We start from the raw sequence: 25,498 nt of genomic DNA on the forward strand, positions 1-25,498 counted from the left end.
GCGAGTGTTAGCCCACATGTTGACACACAGCTATAGCAGGAGATAAATAATACACCAGGCACTAGCTGTGTTTATGGAACTAAACTCCATATAGAGAGATACATATTTGCACATTTGTTATTTTAGCATGCCTAATATAATTGAAATCCATACTGTACAAGCTGCTGTCTGTTACTATTCTGCAATTGCAGTTTACAATAAATGTGTCCCACCTAATTATAATACTTGTCTAGGTTAATGACAGTGGAATACTGCAATGAGTCCTATTTGTAAGGAGTGTTTTTATAACAGTTAGCTATGTCAACTCCGAAATGTTTGCCTGAAGCAGGAAGTAGTTGAAGTGATGCATTACACAAGCATTAGCATGTAGGCGGTGTCCAATAAACTGACTACAAGTTCACAAGTTCCCCCACATAACTTATGTCCATTCAGGCATTCATTTCAAATTGAATATGGAAACATCTTAAAACAAAACAGCAGTTCTGGACCACAGACTCTGATAAAAGACACACAGATTAACAAAACAGCAAAATGACCATTAGTTGAATTGAATGAAAGGACAGATCTATGGAAGCCTTGAGAGGTGAGGGAGAAAGAAAAAACACAGAAGAGAAAACGGTTCAAATCGACTTGGAAATGGGTCACCAGCATTTTGCGACCTAAGGACAGGAGGACAAAGGTTTTTCCAGGGTGACATGTCTAGGTTTGCCTTGGTTTTTTCATTTTTTTTGTTGTGTTTGGTATTGTAAAAAAACATTTCTGATCTGTGGCAGAAATGAGTGTTTTCTAAAAATAGGACTAAAAGCTTGTTTTCTAACATTATTGTTACATCACATACTCAAACACACTTGTGTGAAGAGTGCATTGAGGAATTTAAAACCACCAGAAAAAAATACATTAATCCATTAAGTCCTTCTATAACACATTTGAGTTCTGAGCTTCAGCCTCTTGTGGCCACCAGGAGTATTACAACAACAAACACAAACAATTATCCAGACTAAAAAAAAAATAGTATTTTTTCTTTAATCTCTCACCTGTCTCCCCAGATTAAGACATTTAAAGATCATCCTGGCACAACTTCTTTTTTTAAATCAAGAAAGAAAACAATTTAGATCTGAAACATGCCTCACCAGAATAATCTTTCTCCCTTGCCTCTAATGGCTTCTGCAGAAACCAGACACTGACCCAGAGCAAGGTCAAAAAGTCCCTTCGAGAACAAAGTTCACCAACAACAACCTGGAATGCACCATCTGGCTGTAAGCTTCTGGCGTCTAGTCAGAAAAAGGCATACATACAAGTGATCTATACTTTATGCTAGCAGGTAATCATGGAGCAGTGACACAAAAACACCTGCATTGGATGGTTCTGGTAAGAAAACTTCACCTGCTAGTTCCCCCACAGCCTCACCAAGGTAACATAACCATGCATTATGGGTACAGAGTGCACGGTAAAACAACCCCATTGTCCTAGTTTCCATGCTTGCATTATCCTGCAAATAATACGGCAGCATGAGAAGACGGCAGAGTGAACTCAATACTTCCCTTTTTGTTTAAGTGCAAAAGAAACTGGAGGCTGGAAAGATTTGACAGGCTGTGTCACAAGGTGGGATTACAGGAATCGTATTACCTGCCAAACTGTCTCACAGTCCCACCTGAGAAAACTAATTAACCCAGTTTCACAAATAAAATGAATGTCTGTGCATCTTCATCATGGAGTAACTCCATTTCTGTCATGGCGTTTTGCTAATCTTCAGTTCTTTAACTTGTAACTTTTTCAGTGATGTAGAAAAAGTATGTTGGGTTCAGTGCACCCGACACCTTATGAGCACACTTCTGACCACACCTGAAAGTGCTACTACTACTTCTTCTTTCAAATGAAAAACTACAGACATTACATGTTGGAGAAACAAATGATGAGGCGTATCACCACCATGTTTTTTGTATCTTCCCAATAATTCAAGTGTTTTGCGAACATATTTGGAGACTCATACATCAGATTATTGGGCAGCAGATCCAAAATGACTAAATGCCCCCTAAATGTGGGTTATCAGCCAGAACAAAAGGAAGGACAGGAAATGGCTAATACTATACAATAGTAGCAGCGAAAAACAAAACAATGTCTGGTCTCATTAATGATTACCTATTAAAAATAACTGGCTTGTAATCAATAAAGAAAACTCCGACACAGGGCTAGCAGAGGTCTGCGTCCCCATTTGACGTGCCTCGGTGGGTACATTATATGTCCATCAGCCCCCGCCATCAATTAAGCCCAGAGCCCAACTGTGTGTCCCATAAAAAGGCTGCGAGCTGGGCAGCCGGCCACGGTGGCATTCTTTGGACCCAGTTGACCAGAACGTTAGGACACACACATCCTCCTATTACACTTCCTATTTCTGTCCTATAAAAGCTGCAGCCATGAGTAGAGGGGAATGTGTCACTCATCTGCTCCCTTAGTGCTTTCCCACTCTTATAGCATCGTGTATACTGACTAGTGTACATCTACTGTGGTTTGCCCCAAAGCTACCTTGTTTCTGACATCACAATCTGAAATATTTGACAACTTACAGTATTCTTTATGCCTAAACTGAAGACCTAAACATTTATTCAAAGAGGAAATTGTATGTCTATGCACATTTCTTAAGCTCTGAGCAACTTGTCCATTCCTTGTTAACATAGAAATCCGATAATTACCTGAGACAAAAATCCAAAGCTTGCATGGCTCTTTTCAAATGGACGTAGAGTTGTGTGACCTAGACATAGTTTTGCATAACGCACGTTACTATGCTTCAGTGTAATGACAACTCTTCGGCCCACGACTGCAGCATGATTAGACAAAACGCTGCTTGTTCAACAGAGCAACATCTAAGACTTAGCAGTCCACGAGAAACAAAAGTGCATGTAGCAACTTGAAGATGCACGATTATTTCTCAATCTTTCTGCAACATTAGGCTCCATTTTTATGTTACGCAATATAAAAAACGTCATCTTAATTTTGCTTTAGTACTGATAAGACAGTGCTATCCTGTAGAGGGCAATCATAAGCAATACACAGAATCTACTTTAGTACTGTATTGATGTATTGACTCACCCTTTAGACAAAGCAAAGGCGTTATGGAACTTATTTTGGTCATTAAGCTGAGGTTCACTTTCAGTTTTACAATGACTGAATGTGCATGGTGGGGTTGTGCGAGTCCAGGCTGCGCACATGTAATACCTCAGTCACATAACCATGAACTTCTTCATATGAGCAGGAGGGCCTGGATTTGCTATAAAGAGAGAGTTGTACAGGAGACACATGGCATGGAGCTACATCAAAGACCTGGAACATCTGTTACCTGCTGCTACACACAACTTTACTGATGCACCAGCATGCTCCTGAATGAAACAAACAATTCAATAAAGTAGGGGCCCTGCTGAGGAATCTACTGCTGGAGTGAAGAGGGATGGTTCTACGTTCACTCACACCAATCCCTGTTGTTGACTATGGCTAAATTGTTTTATTACTTCCACCAAGGCCGGAATTGTTTTATATATTTGTTTCCATTTCAGTAGGATTGTGGAAAAACGACAAGGCCAATTTTCATTCAATTAGGTAAAAGGTTGTAGCAAAGGGCAGAGGAAGAACCCATTAATACTTTTGTCATCATCCAAGATAGGGCATTTGGCCTTGGCAGTGGTCTGTGCTCTCTGAAAGTCTTCCTAGTGGGCATACTTGTTAATCCAAGAAAATCCAATCCTCCCTCAATGCTACTTGTAAGATTGGCTAATGGAACCACAGTTACATTACACACCCCCCCCCCCTGGCTGCCCATGCCAAAAACATGGGCTCTTTTGTTAAGAGTCTAAGAGAAGCTGGAAGTCCCGCCTCGAAGAACTGAACCCAATGTCTCTGTAATGGAAAATACAGTATGTCCCTGTTTTAAATCAATAATTCGACGGAGGTTCCCTGCAGCACTTCCATAACTGTCAATCTTTATCGATGTTCTATAACTCTATTCAAACACTTTTAAAAAGCAGACATTATGGCTTCTTTTTCTTTTTATCCATTTCATGTGTTATGATATCCATTGTTTATCATGTTTTATAAAAAATATAGGTAACAAAATATAAATTAAATAATATCTGTCTGGTTTTTGATGTTTTTAACAAAAGAATGATGTTTTGGTACTTCTGATAGGCCAGTATTATAAAGTCTCTTCTATGAAAACTACTATAAGACTCACAAATAAATGAGATAAAAATAAATTAAAAAAACATTCAGAAAGAGGCGTGTGGCGCAGTGGTTTAGTGCGTTGGTGTTGGATCAGGAGAGCACAGGTTCAAACCCCACTGCAGTCAGCATGTCGTTGTGTCCCTGGGCAAGACACTTCACCCCAAATTGCTCCTGTGGGGATTGTCCACTGTATTGAGTATGTACGTTGCTTTGGATAAAAGCCTCTAACAAGTAACATGTAATTTAATGTAATAAATAAAAACTGGTACATTGTTTGAATTAAAACGTTCAATAGACTGAGCAGCAAAGAAGAACATGTGTGGCTAGTAAAAGAAAAAGACCAAAGTACAAAAAAGGTTGTGCATTTAGTCGTTTCTGCAAAACACTACACTTTTTCAGCCTGCAAGAGTATTGTGTCATTTCCTGTGTGAGTGTAAAAAGTCCATGCTTGCCATTTTTACTTCAGAAACATATAAGGACTTTAGAGCAACAAGTGTGATAGTAGTGAGGAAACCACGGCAGAGTACTGTACATGTAAAGAGTGCGAGTGGCTTACCATGCTGCCAGCCGGTGCTGTAGACGGTCGGTCAGGGCACTCCTCTTCAGATCCCTCCCTCTCCTCCTGTCTACTGGGCTCTGCCGTGCCAGCGGTGGCTCCTGCCAACACAGAAAACACACTACCTTCAGACATTGGGTGTGTGAGTGTGTGTGTGGGCGGTTGAGGAGTGAGTGATTGCATAAAGGGTTGGATACCACAACCAACCTCAATTAAAAGCAGTAAGTAAAATGAAAGCTGGCATTAAAATCACAAGATATGCAACTGTTGAAGAGGACAAGTAAGGATTTAAGCAGCACTCTATACAAATTAGGTCAATGTAAACACAGTCCAAACATGCAGCGCTGCAGACCGACATGCAGGTACATGCTTGAAGTGTGACGATGGCAACCTTTGAGCAGCCGACCTAAAGAGACACTCTGATTTACAGGAAATGCAAACTCGACATTCCTCGTCAGATTATGAGCAGCCAAACAGATAGCCGAAGGAGAAGTGTACAGCTGGAGGTGGACAAACTCCACAACACGCCCAACACGCTCACACAGCTGAGTTGGCACGCCGAGCGAGATATCCTGTTCTTCCAACAGTTGTACAATTATTTGATATACTGAATATCTGAACTGTGGCTGCTAATACAATAAAGGGATAGTAAACTGTCAATATATGAACACACAGGACATACTTAACAAACACTTCCACTACTGATATGAAAAGTAAAACTGTGATATTGCACTTCTTCTCTTCCTGTGCTTACAAGCTCATTCAAACAGGAAGCTCAGTGTACGTTTAAGGAGAGTGATACACACAGTTATACAAAACATAGAAATACTTCATTGTGTTTATTATGAGCCGTTCAGTACAATACATTCATTACAAGGACATAACTTGAAACTGGATCAAAGTTTTAGCTGCTGAGTGCCGTCGTCTCATTTCCCTACACTTTTTTTTCCAGACACACCCCCCTTTGCACACAGCTCCACTAAAAGAAAAAATGTCCAACTCACAAAAAACTGTTTACAAAGTTGACTACTCTTACCTGGTCAAAGGGCTGAAGCAGTGCACAGGACACTTTGTGTGGTGTCTACCTTTTAAGGTTGAATTAAAGCTCAATGCTTAGCAAAGTAGCAGTAGTCTCCGTCTCCCAAACACATACTGGTTGTAATCCAGGGCATGACATACTCACTCCCTCCCTCCCTCCCTCCCTCCCTCCCTCCCTCTCTATTGCTCACTCGCTTTCCCTCCCACTCACTATGTGCCAGGCTTCTCAAAGAGAAAGAAGCCACACTACAGGGGACGGACCCTGACTCAGTCCCCTCCACTCAGTACTCATTTTACTAAAAGGAATGGCTTCCATTGCTAATCAGCCATGAATGTAGAAATAATCACATGTAGACAACCCGTCAAAAAAGGTACAATATCTCACTCTAGGAAATATAATAACCTACTGACTCAACAAAAGTACAGCATCAACCAATATAATACAGCAATAGGCATGTTAAAGGTGAGAGTAAAAGTATTAACATAATGAGGTTTAAGGGGACCAAACCTTTAAAGCTGCATTCATTGATGATTAGGCCATTTATGGGTAGAATGACTCAAGGGTATAACTTTGGTTTGAGAAGTGGGGGGGGGGGGGGGGGGGACACACAAAACAGGGGGTCCTCCGCAATGAAAAATGTTCTCAATTTAATTCCATTTCCTGCCTTTCTACAAATATATTAGGGACTATAGTGTTAACAAATCCAAGAAAAATGTGTAGTGTATATAATGAGTGTGCACACTTATCTAGTATCCTATCCATGTGAACCTGTTTTATTTGTGATGACCTCACATTCTCTAGAGGGGTCCGGGGGCATGCACCCCGGGAAGATTTTTTTTCTTTAAATTGAAGTTGAATGCATCAATCTGGGCCACTTTGAGGGTAACATTAAGAGATGTATGGATAAAGCTCTCAACACTCATATGAAACAGAACTGTATATATTTCAATAATCAAAAAACCATTAGAATATGCTCACAACCAATAACAAATCATTGATATACTCCTTTCTCCTATCTTTATCTTACCTAGTCTGCATTCTTTCTTTTTATTTATGCATATTTGACTAATCACTCCCCTTTCAAACTGTGTTTTTTATTTGTGTACTGACCTATAGTACACATTGGAAGGATTTCTTAACTTATTTGATATACAACTAATATTACATAGATGGAAATATGTGTTTACATAGATGACCAAACCATTTGAGACCCACTGAGATAATTTAGACTAAAGTTTACAATCTAATCACTCAGAGTCCTTTACCTCCCTGAGTTGACGTTATCTCAGTCCAACAGGAGAGGACTCTCCCTCTCCTTATTGTTGAAACAGCTTCTAATCTCTTTTAGCTCCGAGCTAGCACCAAATGCTAACAACAACCCCCGTAAATCTCTGTGTCTCTCTATCTCTCTTTCACAAGATGCGCTTGTGCCACACACACACAGATGCTCCTCCGTGACGATGACCGCTTGCGTAAAAAAATTATAATAAACACATTTAAAAAGTGGGGGGGGACACAAATGGGATTTTGAAAAGTGGGGGGGGGGACATGTCCCCCCTGTCCCCAGTGGAAAGTACGCCCATGGAATGACTTAACTTTAGCCTGACATATGTTTACATTTCCTTCCATCTTTTCATATGGGCAATTTGAAATGACACCAAACATTTTTACAACGCAGAATACAATACAAACATCTTTGTATTATTATTACACTTTTTTTAAAGTGTTTTTATGGCAAATAAAGTTGGTGCTTTAATAAAAGCAAAATGCAATAGGAAGATATTTGACAAGTAATAATTGATGAAGTTCTAAAAAAATGGTGGCAAATTAAGTCAATCAATCACGTTTTGAGTGTGAAATTATTATATATATTTTTTTTCAAGGCACCACAATTTGGAGAATTAACTGCTGCAAGAGAGACACGTTGTTGTGATTTGCAAACCCTTTTGGTAAATTGTATCAGCTGAATGAAACTTGTATCAAAACAAAGACTATTATTTCCGACATGATTTCAAATCAGTTTATAGGAAATGCTTGTGAAGATCAAAACAAAGCAGCTTAGATGTTGTCAGTGTAGTAAACAATAAAAACAGAAACTCCACATCCAGTGAACAGAAGGGTGTGTACCTCTGTATATAAAAAGGAGAGGTGTTACTTTGTTCCAGATACCAGTACACACCTTCCAGCATTATGCAAACCTAAGCATGTGAAATCCTGTCTTCAGATGCAATATCATTGATAGTGCTGTGTACTGTACGTGATGTGCATTCATTAAACAAACAGTCAATTACTGACGATTTTAAGGTCTTGTTGCTTTGTTAAAAAACTACAACATGATCATTTCCTACCCTGGAATTTGCTCAATATTACTTATAGGGCGGCTGTGTATCACTTGACATGTTTATATTGATACAATATCTGAATCTCTGCACCAAAACAATACAACTGTATATGGTATTAACATGTTTCTATGCAAACACTTTTTTGCATTTAACAAAAACACATTCATCTGCAGTTTTCCAAACATGAACCCTCCAAATACAAAATATTATAACTGACAAACAAATTGGATAATTCTCAAGGAATAACTGAATATCGATCTTAAAATAAAAAGCATTTGGCCAGCTTGTTTGACTTTGAACAAAGCTTTAACATCATGTTTGGAGTGTTGGGTGTGGGTGATGACAGCTACTTTAGGAGCCAGTGATTAATGCCATTGACTAAATGTGTAGAAAATGTAGCACCTGACTAAAAGCTTTGTCTTTTGACCTTCAGATTAATCCTAAATGTCCATAGATGATGAGGTCTGATGCAGCAGATGTAGTATTTATAATTATATCCATGAAGGTCAGAGGTATTGAAGAGATATTGTAATAGACTTTTAGCTAGACACTCCTTATAAACAAGCTACTGTAAATGTAGAAGAAATGCATGATACCAACAACATACCAAATATTTGTCATGCAGTTGTATTCAATGTGCAAATAGTGTATCATTCACTTAATAGTTCATTTGTTCTCAGTGTCACATCTAAAAAGGTGGTACTATGATGATATAGCCACATAATCAAGATGTGATTACAATTGCTAACAAATCTAAAGTAAAACAATTGTTTATCAACACGAAACTATTATTATCTACCAAGCTAAGTTTAATTGAACGATCACTTAAAAAAAAAATGTGTACAGATATTGGATGCCAAGAACACCCCTTAGCTATATGGAAACGTATCTTAAAATAAAGTTGGCAAAGGCTAAATTATGTACATTCTAAGGGTAACATAGACATTAGTATTAAAGAAAGGAACGTATTTACAGAAAGACAATAATAGTGGTGAACATTATGAGGTTTGTTTTTTAAAAACAGTTTCTCTTCCTCCTGAGAATAAAATAAAATGCCAGTCATGTGGGGGATTCTTCTGTTCCTCAAACAAAAACAGAAAAACCATTGAACTAGAAATGTCTATCATTACCGGTAAACGTGTCAGCTCCAGAGAATAACAGGTGCTGTGACAGGCTCGTGACAACACAACAGGTGTTAACGAATGATAGCAGTGATAAAGTTTAAAGAGGTGGAAGTGAAAGTGGACCACATCCTCACTACAAGCTGGCACTGTACTAGGAGGCGACTAGTTGACAAACCGAAAGTGTGCGTGTGCGTGTGTGTGTGTGTGTGTGTGTGTGTGTGTGTGTGTGTTTGCACACGTTAGCATCATGCTAGCTGCCGGATAGCGAGATTACTAGAGGCTGGTGTGTCTAATTCGCTCACATACCAACAGAAAATGACACACCACTAAGGTTCACACGTCCAACACAAGTTTGACAGCCTGGGAATATGTCAAGCTCAATATATTATTTAGAAGTTACTTCATTTTTAAAAGATAAATCGAGTTACTCACTCAGAAAGAATCAGCTGACACAACGGTGACTCAGTAGACTGCAAGACTTCCGCATTCTTGTGTGATGACAAAAGCGCTGACCAATCGTCAGGAAGGAAACTGACAATTTACAACCAATAATGCTACAGAATACCTCTCGGCAAATTAGAATTAAGAACAGTCAAGCAAGTGAATACCACACACCCACAACACAGCCAATCAGGTGCCACACGGCTCCTTAAGCGGACCAATAGAAAATCACAGCGCGGCACAAACTGGATACACACATACACAGTCCGGTACGTGCGCACAAGCACACTACAGTTATATCCGTCAGAGACCGACAGGGTTTTCAAATATGCCTATTCTCATAATACATCGGTACAACATTTCAAAACTGAAATGAATAGCTTTCAAAAATAGTTGAATAATATATTTCATATGTCATATGACATGTCATGCCATGATAAACCGAAAATAAGCGGCAATGGAAACAGAAGTAAAATAGAGAAGCAAGCCAGAGGTCGGAATAACCTTTAAAAGGTCATACATCAAGAAAATGTGATCTGTCAAACTCAATTCTGGTCCAAAATGTGATGATTTGCTCTCTTTAAACAGTCAGACATTACATTGGCCTCTGAGTGAGAACTAGTGGTGGCGGGTGTTATTGACTTTTAACTGAAGTTAGAAGTGACAAAACGATTAATTGATTACTACAAAAAACAACATTGAATGCTATACATATATAGACCACTTAAAGGTGACTTATGCAAATGTGTTTGAAAATGAACCACATGATCTCCCTGACACAGACAGTGGAATGTGTACACATACATCTGACATGCCTGTGCAGTTCACAGCTCTCTAGCAGCTGGGGAGAGACCCTACTATTTCAGTTCATCAGCCTCGTCTGTGACAGCATGGACCTGCCTGACCTCACATGCCTTTCAATACAGTCAACGGCAACAAAACACCTCACTCCCATGTTGGCTACAATCCTTACATGTTACCCTTATGTTAATGTTTGCTTTACAACCAAAGGCAAGATTGACAGTGAATGAAGTGACATTTGTCCCAGTAATATAAAGTAAATGTAATGAATACGTTGTCATTTCTGTTAGACTTGTGATTAAAATAATATGCGAGATCTCATGCAAAGGAAATTAGATGCTATGAATAGAATGTATAATCCCTCAGAATATTAATAACATAAAATGAGGAACTATTCACAATCAGAATTTGCTTGTAGAATGTTCTGGGTGTTCTCATTGATTTAATAGTGGGTGATTGCTTTTCCGTTTCTGTTGAAATCAGGCACTGTTGCTCCCTCTGGTGGTGGAAATCAGAAACCAGAAGAACATCTTAAAGTTGTGGAACAGCTGTATTTTTATTCAGCGTTGCCTTCCTCCTAGTTTGGTTTATTTGAAATGCAATACATATTTCATGATGATGTAATGAGTCTCAATATAAACCGTTATTCACCTGAGGATACCTCACCTGAGAGGTATTGTACATCCTACAGAATGAGAGTAGTATACCTCATTATTTGCTATGATGAGGTTAATGTGTCTATGTTTCTATGACGACTGAGGCTCAGAAGAAAAAAAACATCTGTTATTGAACTGTTTTAGTTAAAAGTGCATCAGTAAGGGAGGAGGCGGACAGGTGGGTGTAGATCTTAAAGGACCAATCACAGTGGGTCATCCCGTCAGTACTTATCTGCACCCCATGCACTGATTTTGATCATTCTTTTCTCTAAACTGTGGCCCGGGTACAATCACAGCATGGTAAGAGAGTCAATGAGTCAATATTGAGACATTATCACCGCTGCGTTACTGAGGAGATCATTATTATAACTTCAGTGGATAAAGACCAGGGACACTGAAGCACTTGAAGTTCTAATGATCTTTATCTTTTCTTTCTTCTTAGACAAGCTACACAGATAAAGGGGAGAAGGTAAGATTTGAAGTGCTTGTGAAGAAGGACTGTGATGTTTGATGTAGTTTGATGTGATAACAGTTCTGTTAGTTCTGCTCGATCATAGCCAAGTAGCTAAATGTTGTAAGAATAAATGGATTATGCTGAACCTACGGCTATTATGAGATTTCGAATATGTCTAAGACATTTTACAGAAGGCCTCACACGATTAAAAGTTACTCACCAATAGAGTAAAGTATAGACGTAAAAACATTTATTTCAACATTTATTTTCTATCTAGCCATGTTACAGAATTAAGAGAAACATTGATGTTTACTGTTGTTTCTGTTATGGATTTCCAGAAACTGTTTTATTTAGGCATAGCTCAATTATAAATATTTGCTGGACAAATCTATGTTTTTTAAAATGTTTTACTGAGAATATTGATGAAAGTGTTAGCTTTGCAGGAATGTGTTGTATGTTCTCCTGAAGACATTTGTTTTGTATTAGCTGATGTAATAGTTCTGTTGCAAATTCACTTATTTGCTTTCTAGCACGCAAGGGGAAGGTTTGTCAAGTTTCATCACATCACCTTCTGGGTCGGCAATGCTAAGCAGGTCAGAATCTACACGCTGATATTTACTCTTCTCTCATCTGTGACAGTTTCAGGATTTCAGCACCGGTCCAATCTGATAACTGGATCCAGATGTCTTTTTTAGATTCCACATATTGTACATTTTAAAGTTCAGTGTCCTTTTAATGATCTTTATGCTTGTGTACTGGGTTTTTACTGGGTTTGACCTATAAACAAGCATCAAGTTCTGGTTTGGTGGGAAAAGCCCATGTTTTAGTAACGTTTTATTTACTTTTATGTACAAACATTCACAGGTTTACCTTCAAAAAAGAAAAAACGTCAATGTTTTCCTCTACACAAAAGCATGACTAGTTTAATCAATAGCCTCTGGAAATATTGGTCTTCAAAGCAACAAGAAAAACAAGAAGATCATTCCTGAATTATTGAAAAAGACAAATCATGGACTGAAAGTACCTAGAACTGTTTTGAAAATATAACTTACCCTGGTTCCAGCTTTTCAAATGTGAGGATTTGGAGCTTTGTCATAAAGTCTTCAAATCTTGAAAATAACAACAAATAACACATTTTTAAAAGTTCATCCTTATCTCTAGCACTAGACCAATGTGCCTCTCACAAGATTTGTTAGACTTATTGTATAGATTAGAGTACATGATCAGCAGTTTCATCATTCAAACAAAAACATTTTATTTATTATATATTTATATCTTATTTACAAATGTTTCACTACATTTAGTTGAAGAGAAATGTAATTGACATTGTAGAAAACGTAATGAATCTGAATAAATTCATATAAAATAACAAAGAAACATTGAATTGGTTAAGCAGACAGGTCAAACACACAACAGTGATTGAAAAACAAACACAGTAACTCCTACATTTTAAGTAGGAATTCCCCACTGTTTCTCACCTTGTAATAAAGTCCCTCCTTAGTGAAAGACACTGTGACACTTTGCAGGCGGCCTCCTTCTACTGTGATAAGATGGGCTTTGAGCCTTTGGCCTATAAGGGTCTGGAGACGGGCAGCAGAGAGGTGGTGTCGCATGTCATCAGACAGGATAAGGTATGCAGTCTGTCATCCTGTGCTGATTGAATTATCACTCAGTAAATGCACAATCAGTGATACACAACACCCTCCTCTCTCCTCACAGATAATATTTGCTTTTGAATCAGCGCTTAATCCTGGAAATGAAGGCAAGTTTTCTCACGACTTGAGTCTAAATGAAAGATAAAATGATGTGCACATGACATACAGTAGGATGGCTTTCAACATGTATCTATGTTCCCTCAGAGATGGGAGAACACTTGGTGAAGCATGGAGACGCAGTCAAGGACATCGCTTTCCAAGTGGAGGACTGTGACTTCTTAGTCAAGGTACCAAAAGCAACAAGAGACACAACACGACTTCCAAGAGACACAAAATGACTACAAAGAAATACAGAATAATGAGACACAAAACAATAAAGATACAACTTCAGAGACAAAAAACAACTACAAAGAGTCACATAACTAGAAAGAGTCACATAACTAGAAAGAGTCACATAACAACCACGAAGAAAAACAAAAAAACTACAAAGAGACATATAACAACCACAAAGAGACACAAGACAACAACAAAGAGACACAAAACAACCACAAAGAGAAACAAAACAAAGAGACACAAGACAACAACAAAGAGACACAAAACAAAGAGACACAAGACAACCACAAAGAGACACAAAACAACCACAAAGAGACACAAAACAAAGAGACACAAAACAAAGAGAGACAAAACAACCACAAAGAGAAACAAAACAAAGAGACACAAAACAACCACAAAGAGACACAAAACAAAGAGACACAAGACAACAACAAAGAGACACAAAACAAAGAGACACAAGACAACAACAAAGAGACACAAGACAACAACAAAGAGACACAAAACAACCACAAAGAGAAACAAAACAACTACAAAGAGACACAAGACAACAACAAAGAGACACAAAACAACCACAAAGATAAACAAAACAACTACAAAGAGACACAAAACAACCACAAAGAGACACAAGACAACAACAAAGAGACACAAAACAACCACAAAGAGAAACAAAACAACTACAAAGAGACACAAGACAACAACAAAGAGACACAAAACAACCACAAAGATAAACAAAACAACTACAAAGAGACACAAAACAACCATAAAGAGACACAAGACAACAACAAAGAGACACAAAACAACCATAAAGAGAAACAAAACAACTACAAAGAGACACAAGACAACAACAAAGAGACACAAGACAACAACAAAGAGACACAAAACAACCACAAAGAGAAACAAAACAACTACAAAGAGACACAAAACAACCACAAAGAGATACAAAACAAAGAGACACAATACAACAACAAAGAGACACAAAACAACCACAAAGAGACACACAACAAAGAGACACAAGACAACAACAAAGAGACACAAAACAACTACAAAGAGACACAAAACAACCACAAAGAGAAACAAAACAACTACAAAGAGACACAAGACAACGACAAAGAGACACAAAACAACCACAAAGAGACACAAGACAACAACAAAGAGACACAAAACAACCACAAAGAGAAACAAAACAACTACAAAGAGACATAAAACAACCACAAAGAGACACAAAACAACAACAAAGAGACACAAAACAACCACAAAGAGAAACAAAAAAAACAGAAAGAGACACATAACAACCAAAACACCTACAAAAAGACACATAACCACAAAGAAACACAAAACAACAACGAAGAGACACAAAACAACCACAAAGAAACACAAGACAACAAAAAAGGCTCAACAACAACAAAGTCGGTGTGTCACCCGAGCTCACTTTAACTTATTTTGATTGAAATGTAGGCTTCAACAACATTCCAAATTCAAGAAATAACCCCAATTACATGTAATTGTGCAGTGCACTCTGTGTGTGTTGAAATAGGGGAAACATGCTGGTGGTGCAACAGATTTAGCCTGATTTGAACTCTTTACCTCAGTTAAGGTCAGACTGGCTATGGTTAAACTCTCTCTGTCGACCATCAGGTGGCTACAAAGAGACAGAATCACCTCTGAATGTACTCAGATTTGAGATACTTGCATGTTAAGCAATTTATCACAGCATATGTAGAAATGTATTCTGTCTTCAGCCACTGGAGGGCTTCTAAGAGATGTCTTCAGAGAGAAATACTGTTAAGATCCTGTGTTTGTGACAGACAGCTAAAGAGCGAGGAGCCGTGATCGTGAAGGAGCCCTGGGTGGAGCAGGACGGCCAGGGGAGGATCAAGTGTGCCGTGCTTCAGACGGTACGCACATGTTCAAGCCTCATGTGATTACACATATGAGACTGGGGATTAATAACAATATATGTCACTGATTTTCTTTCAGTATGGAGATACAACTCACACACTGGTTGAGTACCTCAGTCCCTACAAAGACCTCTTCCTGCCAGGCTACAAAGAGCCTCTGTTTAAGGATCCTCTGTTAGCCAAACTGTGAGTGTCTAACATTCCCAACATGTTTATAATGGGTATTATCCCTTTTTTTGCAGAACTGTCATGGAAAAATACTCATGCAATGATTGTTTTCTCTTCATTTCTTTTTAGTCCACTGGCAGGTTTGCACTTCATCGATCACATTGTGGGAAATCAGCCAGACGACCAAATGGTGCCAGTGACAGACTGGTAAGACTGCTTGAGCGCATGTACACATGGAGGGCACAGCAGGCACGGGGCAAAAGGACAAGTAAACACGACACACACACGGTCACTCTGTCCCATGCAGATATACAAGTTGGCTCCAGTGCAACATCACTGGCCTATAAAATAAACAAAATCCTCATTACTTTTCCCAAAAAACTGATGATCCATTTTCTAAGTCGGGTGAAAATAATTTTCCATCTTGGCATTACGACCTTAGAACAGACACAAAAAAAATATCATAGTTCTTTATTATTTATTTTCCATCTGTGAAACAAAATCTTGATTAAACGTTTGTTGTTGTAATACTCATTTCGTTAAGCCACAAGAGGCTGAAGTGCACCACTACCAAACATGTCTTCATTCACTAAATGACGGTAGGTTGTTTGCCTTTAACTCCCAAAATACAGTAGGGAAGGTGCAATATTTGATTTATGTATAAATACAATAGGGAAAAGTGCAATATTTGATTATGTATGAATGCAATAGGGAAAGTGGAATTTGATTATGTATGTGCAATAGGGATATGTGCAATAGGGAAAGTGCTGTACCTGTATGTTTCTTGTTTGTTTCTTTGCCATGTGATATGTGATCTCTGTTCTGTATCTATAACTGATTGACCTGAATGTTTTATGTGTATTATCTCGATGCCCAAGACAAATTTCTCCTAAGGGAGACAATAAAGCTCTATCTTATCTTAAAATGACATATGACCTTAGTATTCGTGTGACATGTGACACACACACATTATAATACCTCTTTTGTGCATTGAAAATATAACTCATCTGGAAGAAGCATTAGTGCTTTCAGTCTTATTAAGAACTACTATAAAGGTAGTGGTGCACATCAGCCTCTTGTTGCTGCTATACGTATTACAACCCTAAGAAAAAATATACCGATTTCAAAATAAAAATCCCCCTGAATTATTTTTTCATCTGTTTCGCAGATAGAAAAAATAAAGGATTAATTAAGATCATCTTGGAAAACCAAAGAAGGATCACCAGAATGTTTCTCCTGTGTCTCTTGAGGCTTCTGTAAAAAAAAGACATTAGCTAATTTAAGTAATGAAATAAGACTGAGCTTGCTCATTTAGTCCATGCTCACATATTCTGTCCGGGTATGTTTTTAGGTATGAGAAGTGTTTGATGTTCCACCGGTTCTGGTCAATAGACGACAAGCAGATCCACACGCAGTACAGCTCACTGAGGTCCGTAGTGGTGACCAACTATGAGGAGACCATCAAGATGCCTATCAATGAACCTGCAAGGGGGAAGAAAATGTCACAAATCCAGGTGTGACTTCATCAGCTTGTAGCATTGGTTCACAGGGGTTTATCACTCTGGTGTAGCACAGGGGAGTAACATCATGGTACAGAGACCATCTTAAATGCTTGGTTTTGTTCATGCCTAATATGTTCTAAGTTGTATGGTTTTATTTTTTCTTATGGGTAACTGTTGAATTCTGAACCGCCTATGGGAATCAGTATCATTTGCACTAAGTGTTATTTTCCCATCCACCCAAAGGTGCACTATATGGTTACCTCTAACAATACATGTTGTACTAACTTGTGAATTGCAAGTGCCCAGCTCATTTAATGTGTTAACTGTAAAAGCTAAATGTCATTTGCAGGGTATCGCAGAGGTTTATTGCAGTTAGTCCCCAGCAGCTTGAGGAACAGTTGTGCAATTAAGTACTACATGAACTCAATGTTAATGGGCATCTCCCTGTGTTGAAACCTCCTGGTTAATAGCCCTGTCTCAGTGCTTTAATGTTCTGCATCCCCCTCCTCACAGGAATATGTGGACTACAATGGGGGCCCAGGTGCTCAGCACATCGCCCTGAACACGTCAGACATTATCCAAGCTGTGAGTCTCCCCCGTTCATTTCCCCTACAGTATTCAGCTTCATTTTCCCACAGCCTCCGCAAATCTGCAAGTAAAGGCAAGTTTAAGAAGCTGCTTCTCTTTTGTGTGCGCTTGAATCAGGTGGTGAACCTGCGCGCCCGGGGGATGGAGTTCCTCTCAGCGCCTGACAAGTACTACGACAACCTGCGGCTGAATCTCAAAACCGCCAAGATCAAGGTAAAGGAGGACCTGGACCGTTTACAGGTGAGGAGACGTGTGATTTCAGAAAGCCTGACATTATTTACAACCTTTTTTGCTTGTGTCATTCCAAACTATAAATCTGTGTTTTTAACTTTTAAGGAATTGAAAATCTTAGTTGATTTTGACGACAATGGCTACCTCCTCCAAATCTTCACCAAGCCCGTGCAGGACAGACCGACTCTCTTCCTGGAGGTCATTCAGCGGCACAATCACTTTGTAAGTGGAAGAATTACTTATTATTATAAGTTAAGGTACTAATAGGCTAGCACACACATGTAACTAAAGTATGAACATATAAAATATTGCCTCCGTCAGTTTTACTATTGTATTGACATCTGCAACCTTTGGTAGTTTAATGCACAGCAATGCATCATATTCGATAAAATCAACATTTGGTTGTAGCTTTGTCGTTGTCATTGGAGAAACACATAAACAAAAGTCAGTTTATGATGAGTAAAAAGGAATAAAGGAATAAAGGAATACTTTATCCTTTAGTTTATCACAAACATTCAACATCTGGAGATTAAGGGTTTTCACTGAAAAGGAAGCGAGAGAAAAACTATAATCTGAAGAGTAAACAGTCAAACGTCGTGGAATAAAAATGAGATTATTTCCCTTTGAATAGAGAAGCGGAAGTGGAAAGTTGCATACATATAATTACTCAATTATAATAATTGTTGTATAGTATAGTAAAATATTGTTGTAGTATACAGCAGTAAAGTAAAAGTTGTAATTGCACTAAAGTACAGTATTTGAGTAAATGTACTTTGTTACTGCCAGTTACACAAACTACTGGTATGATTGGTCCACTAATGGTAGTCTTATCGTGTTTTTGGGGTGAGACCAATAGGAATGTGGTGCTGCTTCTAACGTCCTCACCACCTTAAAGAGTGAGAGCGGCCTGAACACCTGTTTGCAGCTCCCACCCAGAGTGAACAGTATAACAGCAGCCCACTTGTAAAACCCCAGTAAATCTATCACAGGAGCAGATTAAAAGGCTCCCTGCTTCACAGCGAGGGGGATCTTTGGATTGGGTTGCACCCTGTGGCACTCCATACCCAGCACCCATTCTGCCTGTCAGAACAGGCGCATCATGTCACTCTCCAGCGTTTCACTGCAGATGTGGATACAATGCATGAAAGTGAGAAACTGAAGCTCTCAGAGCAACCACCCAACACTTGATCTTTTGATTATCCACGATAGAAATATTGACATGATTAGTTTGCGAGCCCCTGGTGGGCTCCCATTGAACCCTGTGAGAATATTTCCCAGCCTCCAAAGTTTCTTACTGTACGGTTACTGAGAGAAGAACCCCAGAGCCATAAGGAATGACACAGAAGACGGCAGATCTTTGGGTAATTAGCCATCTGTGTGTGCTTGTTCTCTCTCCAGGGCTTTGGGGCAGGAAACTTCAAGTCTCTCTTTGAGGCCATTGAGAAGGACCAAGAAGCCCGTGGCAACCTCACCTAGATGACATCCGACAGGCAGGCCAAAGCCTCGAACTGATGCTCGCCTGCTGCTGCCAAACCACACCAAATATCATTGTACATCTCAACAGCGCTATAAAACACATGTACCGAGTGTTGATTATCTTCATGAGAAAAACTGCTATTAGATATGTTGCTTATAGATTGCATGTTGTACGACTAAATAAAGATACTCATGTTCATGAAGGTTGGTTAGTATTTGGGAAAAATTCAACAATTTGGAAAGTATTTGCTTGTTTGCCAAAGTTACATGAGAACATTGATACCAATCTGTAAATGATTTAAATTAAATTGTACATTATTAAAAAATATATATATGGAAAATGAAAACAACCGTTTTTATTTAAGAAGCAAGGTATGTCAAGCTGTGAGGTTTAGAGGTGCTGGTAGGCAGGTTGTTTTTGTGTGAAGGCCAATTTCTCCAAAACCCATAGGGGCCTACTAGTCTAGCAGGAAGGGCCCTCAGATGTTGAGATACCCCTACCCGAGGTAGAACAAAACACAACAATGATTTTTCTTATCTTTAGGGTCTCCCATTAATGAAATCGATTGTTGTCAAATTTTATTTTGGGGGGAAAAATGTTTTTTTGGTTGTTCTTTAGAACTACCCCAATCCCTGAAAAAGAGCCAAATTAGACCAGGCCGAATGTGGGAAAGGTGACACAAAAGCCCATAATTTGAGAATGATCACTCTTTTCAATTATTTACCTAAAAGAATACTGAATTATAGTCCTGTAAACTTAGATTTAGTTTAGACGGAAATTGTACTTTTTGGTGATAGGAACATAGGACTCCATCACTTTTCTCTCATTTATCAGAAATCCCTAAAAGATATACCATTACTGAATTATCTAGGGTGCTATTGAACACTAACCAGTAGTTGTATGGATATATCTGGTACAGTTCTATTGCAAATGAGATTTCGAAGGGGAGGAGGTGAAGAGCATCTGCACAGCAGGAGTCAGCAGTTTGACATCACTCAGTGATCAGGAGGAGGCAGACACAAGGATGGAGCTCCATGCCACACATCTTGCAGTCATATTCCCGCATCATTGTGAGGTCTGATGACACAGATGTGGAAGTACTGCTCATATATTATGCAAGCAAATACATGTTTGGCAAATAATACATATTTTTTATTACATGTGTAAATTAACCACTTTTGGATTTGAAGCAAAAATAATTTTGTATTCTGTAAGTATTAGGCTTTATTTAGCATGGTTTTCTTCAGGGTGAAGATCTTTATGGAATGTAAGCATTCTTGTAACACACATTTGTTTGCTTGACATTCTGTTTTTTCCATTTATCGTACAATTCTTGCAGTTAATAAGGATTACATTGTGCAACATATTATACCAATGTTTCTTCCCCTTCTTTAATAGGTTGTCCTTGAGGAGTTAAATTGTACATCAGTGTGAAAAAGAAGAAGTTATTTAGCTCTAGACATCTATTTTTAAACTATGTTGGGTACGTTTGGGTCAACTATATGTCATTGAACACAAACCCAGCTCATCTAACACTTTGGGAATTAAAAGAATAAAAACAATCCTCAGCACAGAGGTTTTATTTCAAAATAATTTATTTGCATATAATTGGAATGAAGACAGGTTGATACATCTGTGATGGCACTGCTCAGTTTCCATATAGAAACATTCAGTCTATACAGAAACCACTCTTTCAAACCTGGACAAAATGGATAAATATATTAGTAAATAAATATATTAGTGACATGTCACTATATTGAAATGTTCTATTATATATAAAATACAACACTATTTCATTTGTTTTTTTGTTTGTTCTCTTTTTGTACACAAAGTATCCAAAATATACTGACATATCCCTTAACGTTCTGGAGGGATTTTTTTTACTCATAGAAAAGGCAGTTTCAGCTCATTATTCTTGCAAAAACATTAAAAAAAATAAAAAATAAACCACACAAAGAGAAAGATCTTGAACAGGATGAAATTACATCAGATATTATGTGGCATCATTTTTCATGTGCTTACGGTTTGGGGATGTTTTGTTCTTTAAATTATCAAATCTGTTCAAGCCTGTAAGTGTTGCTTGTAATTCAGTAATTTCCATCTCAGACAGAGGCTGTTTAGGCACCAATAATAACAGACAAGGACACTTTGTCTGGAGGACGCTGCGTTGACACATTCAAAGTGGGGTTTAAGAACAAATGACTGCAGTTAAAAAATCTGCATGATTGTCCAAAATATTGATTCCAAAATTATTTCCACTTCAATTCTGTCAGGTCCTCTTCACAAAAGCACATTTTGTTCTTATATTTAAGGAAAGGGTTGCCAACACATACTGAGTTATAAGTTCACTGTGCTCAAGATGTTGCCTCTTTGGTTGGACAGGTAAGAGCTTAGTGTGTGAGTGTGTGTGTGTGTGTGTGTGTATGGGGGGGGGGTCCTGAATGAGGATTATGAACAGTTTCTTTATGAATAAGGCACATATAAGGCTTTTTATTAAGTGCTACTGGTTACATTGCAATACCCATGAGCTCTGTGTCTGCTTAAACTGTATCTGACTGCTGCTGAGTAAAGCCATTCACATTTCACTTAGCCTTTAAGGGGAAGTCCACACTATTATAGCATTCTAATTCCTCTAATGTGTGATAATTTAGCCTAGCAGAGGAGTCTGTGTTAAAGATAAACAAATAAAGCCATCTCTGACTACTATCCACACAATTTAAGTTATCAGAGTAATTTTTCCTGGACACATGTTCTGTCTGCCAGAGGGGCTAAATAGGTGGGGTGAGAAGATAATGGATATTTAGATTTTTACTTTTAAAGGATGGCGTAAATATTTCATCTTAATTAAAAAAATATAAATACTGAATCTAATTTAGAACAATGCAAATGTACAACAACACAGGACCTTTCACCGATTGGGGTATCATTACTTAAGAAGCCCTGAGAGGCAAATGAGAAAAACAATTATTGTAATGCATTTTTTTTTACGTCTGATCTGAAATGATGCATTTCCTGTGTTTATGACTTATGACAAGAAGGTTTTTCCAGGATATCTTTTCTGTCAGGGCAGTATCAGATTTTCAGTTCATGATTTTATAATTGCGTTTCGAACAGTTCTTGGAAAGTTATTCCCCAAAAAATGTTTACATGATATTGTTATATGTGTATTATAACCAGGATGTGATACAATGTTTGCCACAGTTAGTATAAACTGGAAAAAACAAAGTCTAATCTGTGATATAGGTGAGAAAATAAAATGTAATATTTGCCAGTATAATTTTAGGGGATTTTTTGGTTACTCGTTTGCTATTGTAATACTCATTTTGATAACAAAAACTGCTTATCCTGATCATTACGTATCCTTATAGATTTACCCTAAATCATAAACACAGGAGATAAAACAACTTAGAATGTCTGTTCTAGGGTCAGGGTGAAAATCACTGGGGAAGCTTGCAGAGCTTAAGGCAAGGCAAGGCAAGGCAAGTTTATTTATATAGCACCTTTCAACACAAGGCAATTCAAAGTGCTTAAGGATGTTTCGGGACTGTTCGGTTACATGGCTTTACTCTGGTTATATCATGAAATAATCACTTTTTCTGGTCTATAGCGGCAATGTAGAACATTTTCCTTGAGCTTTAGTTCCTGGAAGACAAAGGGAGGGTACACCCTTGGAGAATAACACAACATAGCGATGAATTAGCCGTTAAAGCAGCAGAGGATATGGTTGTATTGTGGCCTGTACACTTTTCACTGATCGGGAGGTTTAACAGCACCAACATGTGAAGACACCAATGGCAAGAGAAATGACGAGAACAAGTTTACACTAGCTTGTAATGACGACGGGATAATTCAGTCAAACCGGTTCATTTTGAGAGGATAAAAAAATAATAATTACATACTACAAAAAAAAAATACAGAAAATGATCCAAAACACAAACAAAACAGCTGCCATTATTGAAATAATGAAAAAGGGCCCATGCAAGGCTCAGCTACCTCATTGAACGCTCGCTGTGTGAGGGGCTGAGCATCAACCTTCCTCTCCATTTTGGACAGGTCGCACTGCCAAGAGGAACACTTTTTGTTGAGTTTGTGGGAGCTACTTGGTTGTGACATAAAAAGAATCACTACAGCAGTACCTTTTAAAGACCCCCTGTGTGAGGCATGTTAAGAAATCTGAGCTGAGGTAGGCTGGAGAGAAAAGCTTCTCTCAGCTGAGACTGGACTCAGCGAAGGAAGACGCAGATCACGAGAGTGAAAGATAGTACCTCGAAGATAAATCAAGTTATTTTTGCTTTAGAGTGAGCAACGCAGAGATGGAGTCTCACTTCATGAGGGCTCAACACCCTAAGCAAGGATAATTCATTGCTAAGGAGCGTGGGAACTTGTGATATCATATCCAAAATGAATATTATTCCTATATATCTGAAGAGGAGAAATGCAGAAAAACCTTGTTGCCTCTTTGTGGTTTATGAGTCGTTTCTCCAGCAGCTCCCAAACATTTTAATAATTCAATGTATTTTCAACATTATGAAGGGTCTTCACTTAAAAAAGTATTTGTTTAAGTTTTAGCATGATTCAATTATAATAATTTCAATCCAACTCAGGCGAAAGAGCATTTCAGTGTGAGTTCTGAATCCTGGGGGGAATTGCTAGTGGAACAATGTGGAAGACGTGAGAGCGATAGCCAATGAGAGGCCTGTCCATTCTGGCTCCCGGGTAGCAGCTTGATTATCAACAAGTTCTCACACACCGGACTCCTCTTCTGATCCTGTGGGCACAAAAACAGCTCAAGTCATCTTCAAAATATAATTTGAAAAAATACATACATTTTTTAAATAAACAGCTAAGGATAACGCTGGTGCATACTGTTTATATGGCAGAGTTTTAAATAGTGATGTTTTACTGGGCACATCTGAACAATGTAACACACTTCGAAATGCACAACTTCATCTCCTGTTCTATGGTCTCCTGTGTGCAAAGAATCGATTCTCCTATTATGGAAATCAATGGATGTGCCAAGTTTTAAAGCTAGGATAACGACATTGACTGAAGCCCCGGCCACACAAGGACGATAACGGTCGTATCGGCTACAGTTCTCTATCAGATAGACGGTTCGGCCACACGAGGCCGACACGGAAACACAGAAAACGATAACGATAACGGGTCCCTAGGTGGGTAGATCTGCAAACGAAACGCTCTGGGGGGCAAACGGCTCCGTGTTTACGCCTATACGACCATTTCCTGATAACGATGACGCAATAGCCCCGCCTCTCCTGCTCAGAGATCAGCTGCTGGGCTGTCAGAAGAGGGGGAGGAAAAGAGAGGCTCCTTTTTTTATTCTTATATTATTATATAGAGTCGTTATTCATTTGTTTTAAAGCTCAATAAATAACAAGAAGACCTTTGACCGGCACTTTTCTAATTTTGTCCGGAAGATTTCAACTTTAACGGACATGTTGACCGGCGAAAAAAAATCTAACTGAAACTCTGCTGCACGGTCCCCTCGTCCCTTGGAAGAGGCGGAGAGGTGGGTGTTTTTCATCTGCTGGTGGACTACCGGAGAGAATTACAGCAGGAGCAAACGCTTGCCTCATGGAGGGAGAAAAAGAGCCACAGCGTAGAATAAACAGAAGGGCAACCATGGCAAACATGTGCGGGAAGTCTTCTTTGCTGCTTTTGTGGCAGACTACAGCGCCACTTACAGGCCTGGCATATGTACTACAGCGTCTCCAGCTCTTTCAAGCGGTCTCGTGTGAACGTACACGTTTCTGGTGCCTGTTGCGTGTGGACGGAAGACTTTTTTGATAACGATTGCGGTCCGTTTGCGTTATCGTCCTCGTGTGGCTGGGGTCTAATACTCTGCATTTGGAAAGAATTCGATATATCCTAAAACATAGACTGGGGGAATATGAAAGGATGTGGGGTCCAATGGTTTCATTTACAAGGGGGACGGTCGGCTGAGATGCATTGCACAAACAATCGTTTTTTAATGGCTTGGGTGGCACTGCTCGGGGAGGGAAA

At 38.7% G+C, this 25,498-nt stretch overlaps 3 protein-coding genes across 12 annotated transcripts in view; 1 reads left to right on the plus strand and 2 right to left on the minus strand.

The window, feature by feature from the left end:
* The window catches only part of mtmr4 (myotubularin related protein 4), a 53,575-nt gene extending 40,334 nt beyond the window's left edge, over positions 1 to 13,241 (minus strand). For 3 of the 10 annotated variants that reach the window (XM_034233045.1, XM_034233040.1, XM_034233035.1), the window contains exons 1-3: positions 13,104 to 13,241; positions 12,678 to 12,734; positions 4,769 to 4,869 (exon numbers count right to left, since the gene is read on the minus strand). In XM_034233045.1, coding sequence (XP_034088936.1) covers positions 4,769 to 4,771 — 3 coding nt within the window. In that variant the 5' untranslated portion in view covers positions 4,772 to 4,869; positions 12,678 to 12,734; positions 13,104 to 13,241. Of the gene's footprint in view, positions 1 to 4,768; positions 4,870 to 5,804; positions 5,941 to 9,705; positions 9,761 to 12,677; positions 12,788 to 13,103 lie in introns of those variants that run through there. The other 7 variants (XM_034233047.1, XM_034233039.1, XM_034233044.1 and 4 more) reach the window with 4 other exon arrangements.
* hpda (4-hydroxyphenylpyruvate dioxygenase a) lies at positions 11,424 to 19,823 on the plus strand. The gene is made up of 14 exons (XM_034233052.1): positions 11,424 to 11,471; positions 11,614 to 11,640; positions 12,156 to 12,218; positions 13,152 to 13,256; positions 13,345 to 13,387; positions 13,485 to 13,567; positions 15,419 to 15,508; positions 15,591 to 15,697; positions 15,809 to 15,886; positions 17,031 to 17,193; positions 17,695 to 17,766; positions 17,887 to 18,009; positions 18,106 to 18,222; positions 19,399 to 19,823. The coding sequence occupies exons 1-14, from the start codon at positions 11,469 to 11,471 to the stop codon at positions 19,474 to 19,476; spliced, it is 1,152 nt and encodes a 383-aa protein (XP_034088943.1). The 5' UTR covers positions 11,424 to 11,468; the 3' UTR covers positions 19,477 to 19,823.
* A 1,231-nt stretch (positions 19,824 to 21,054) lies between these two features.
* Positions 21,055 to 25,498, minus strand: part of LOC117557276 (E3 ubiquitin-protein ligase RNF43) — an 87,469-nt gene continuing 83,025 nt past the window's right edge. Inside the window, 1 exon segment of the mRNA XM_034233048.1 lies at positions 21,055 to 24,245. Coding sequence (XP_034088939.1) covers positions 24,220 to 24,245 — 26 coding nt within the window. The 3' untranslated portion in view covers positions 21,055 to 24,219.

Source organism: Gymnodraco acuticeps, unplaced genomic scaffold (assembly GCF_902827175.1).
Source record: "Gymnodraco acuticeps unplaced genomic scaffold, fGymAcu1.1, whole genome shotgun sequence".
NCBI lineage: Eukaryota > Metazoa > Chordata > Actinopteri > Perciformes > Bathydraconidae > Gymnodraco > Gymnodraco acuticeps.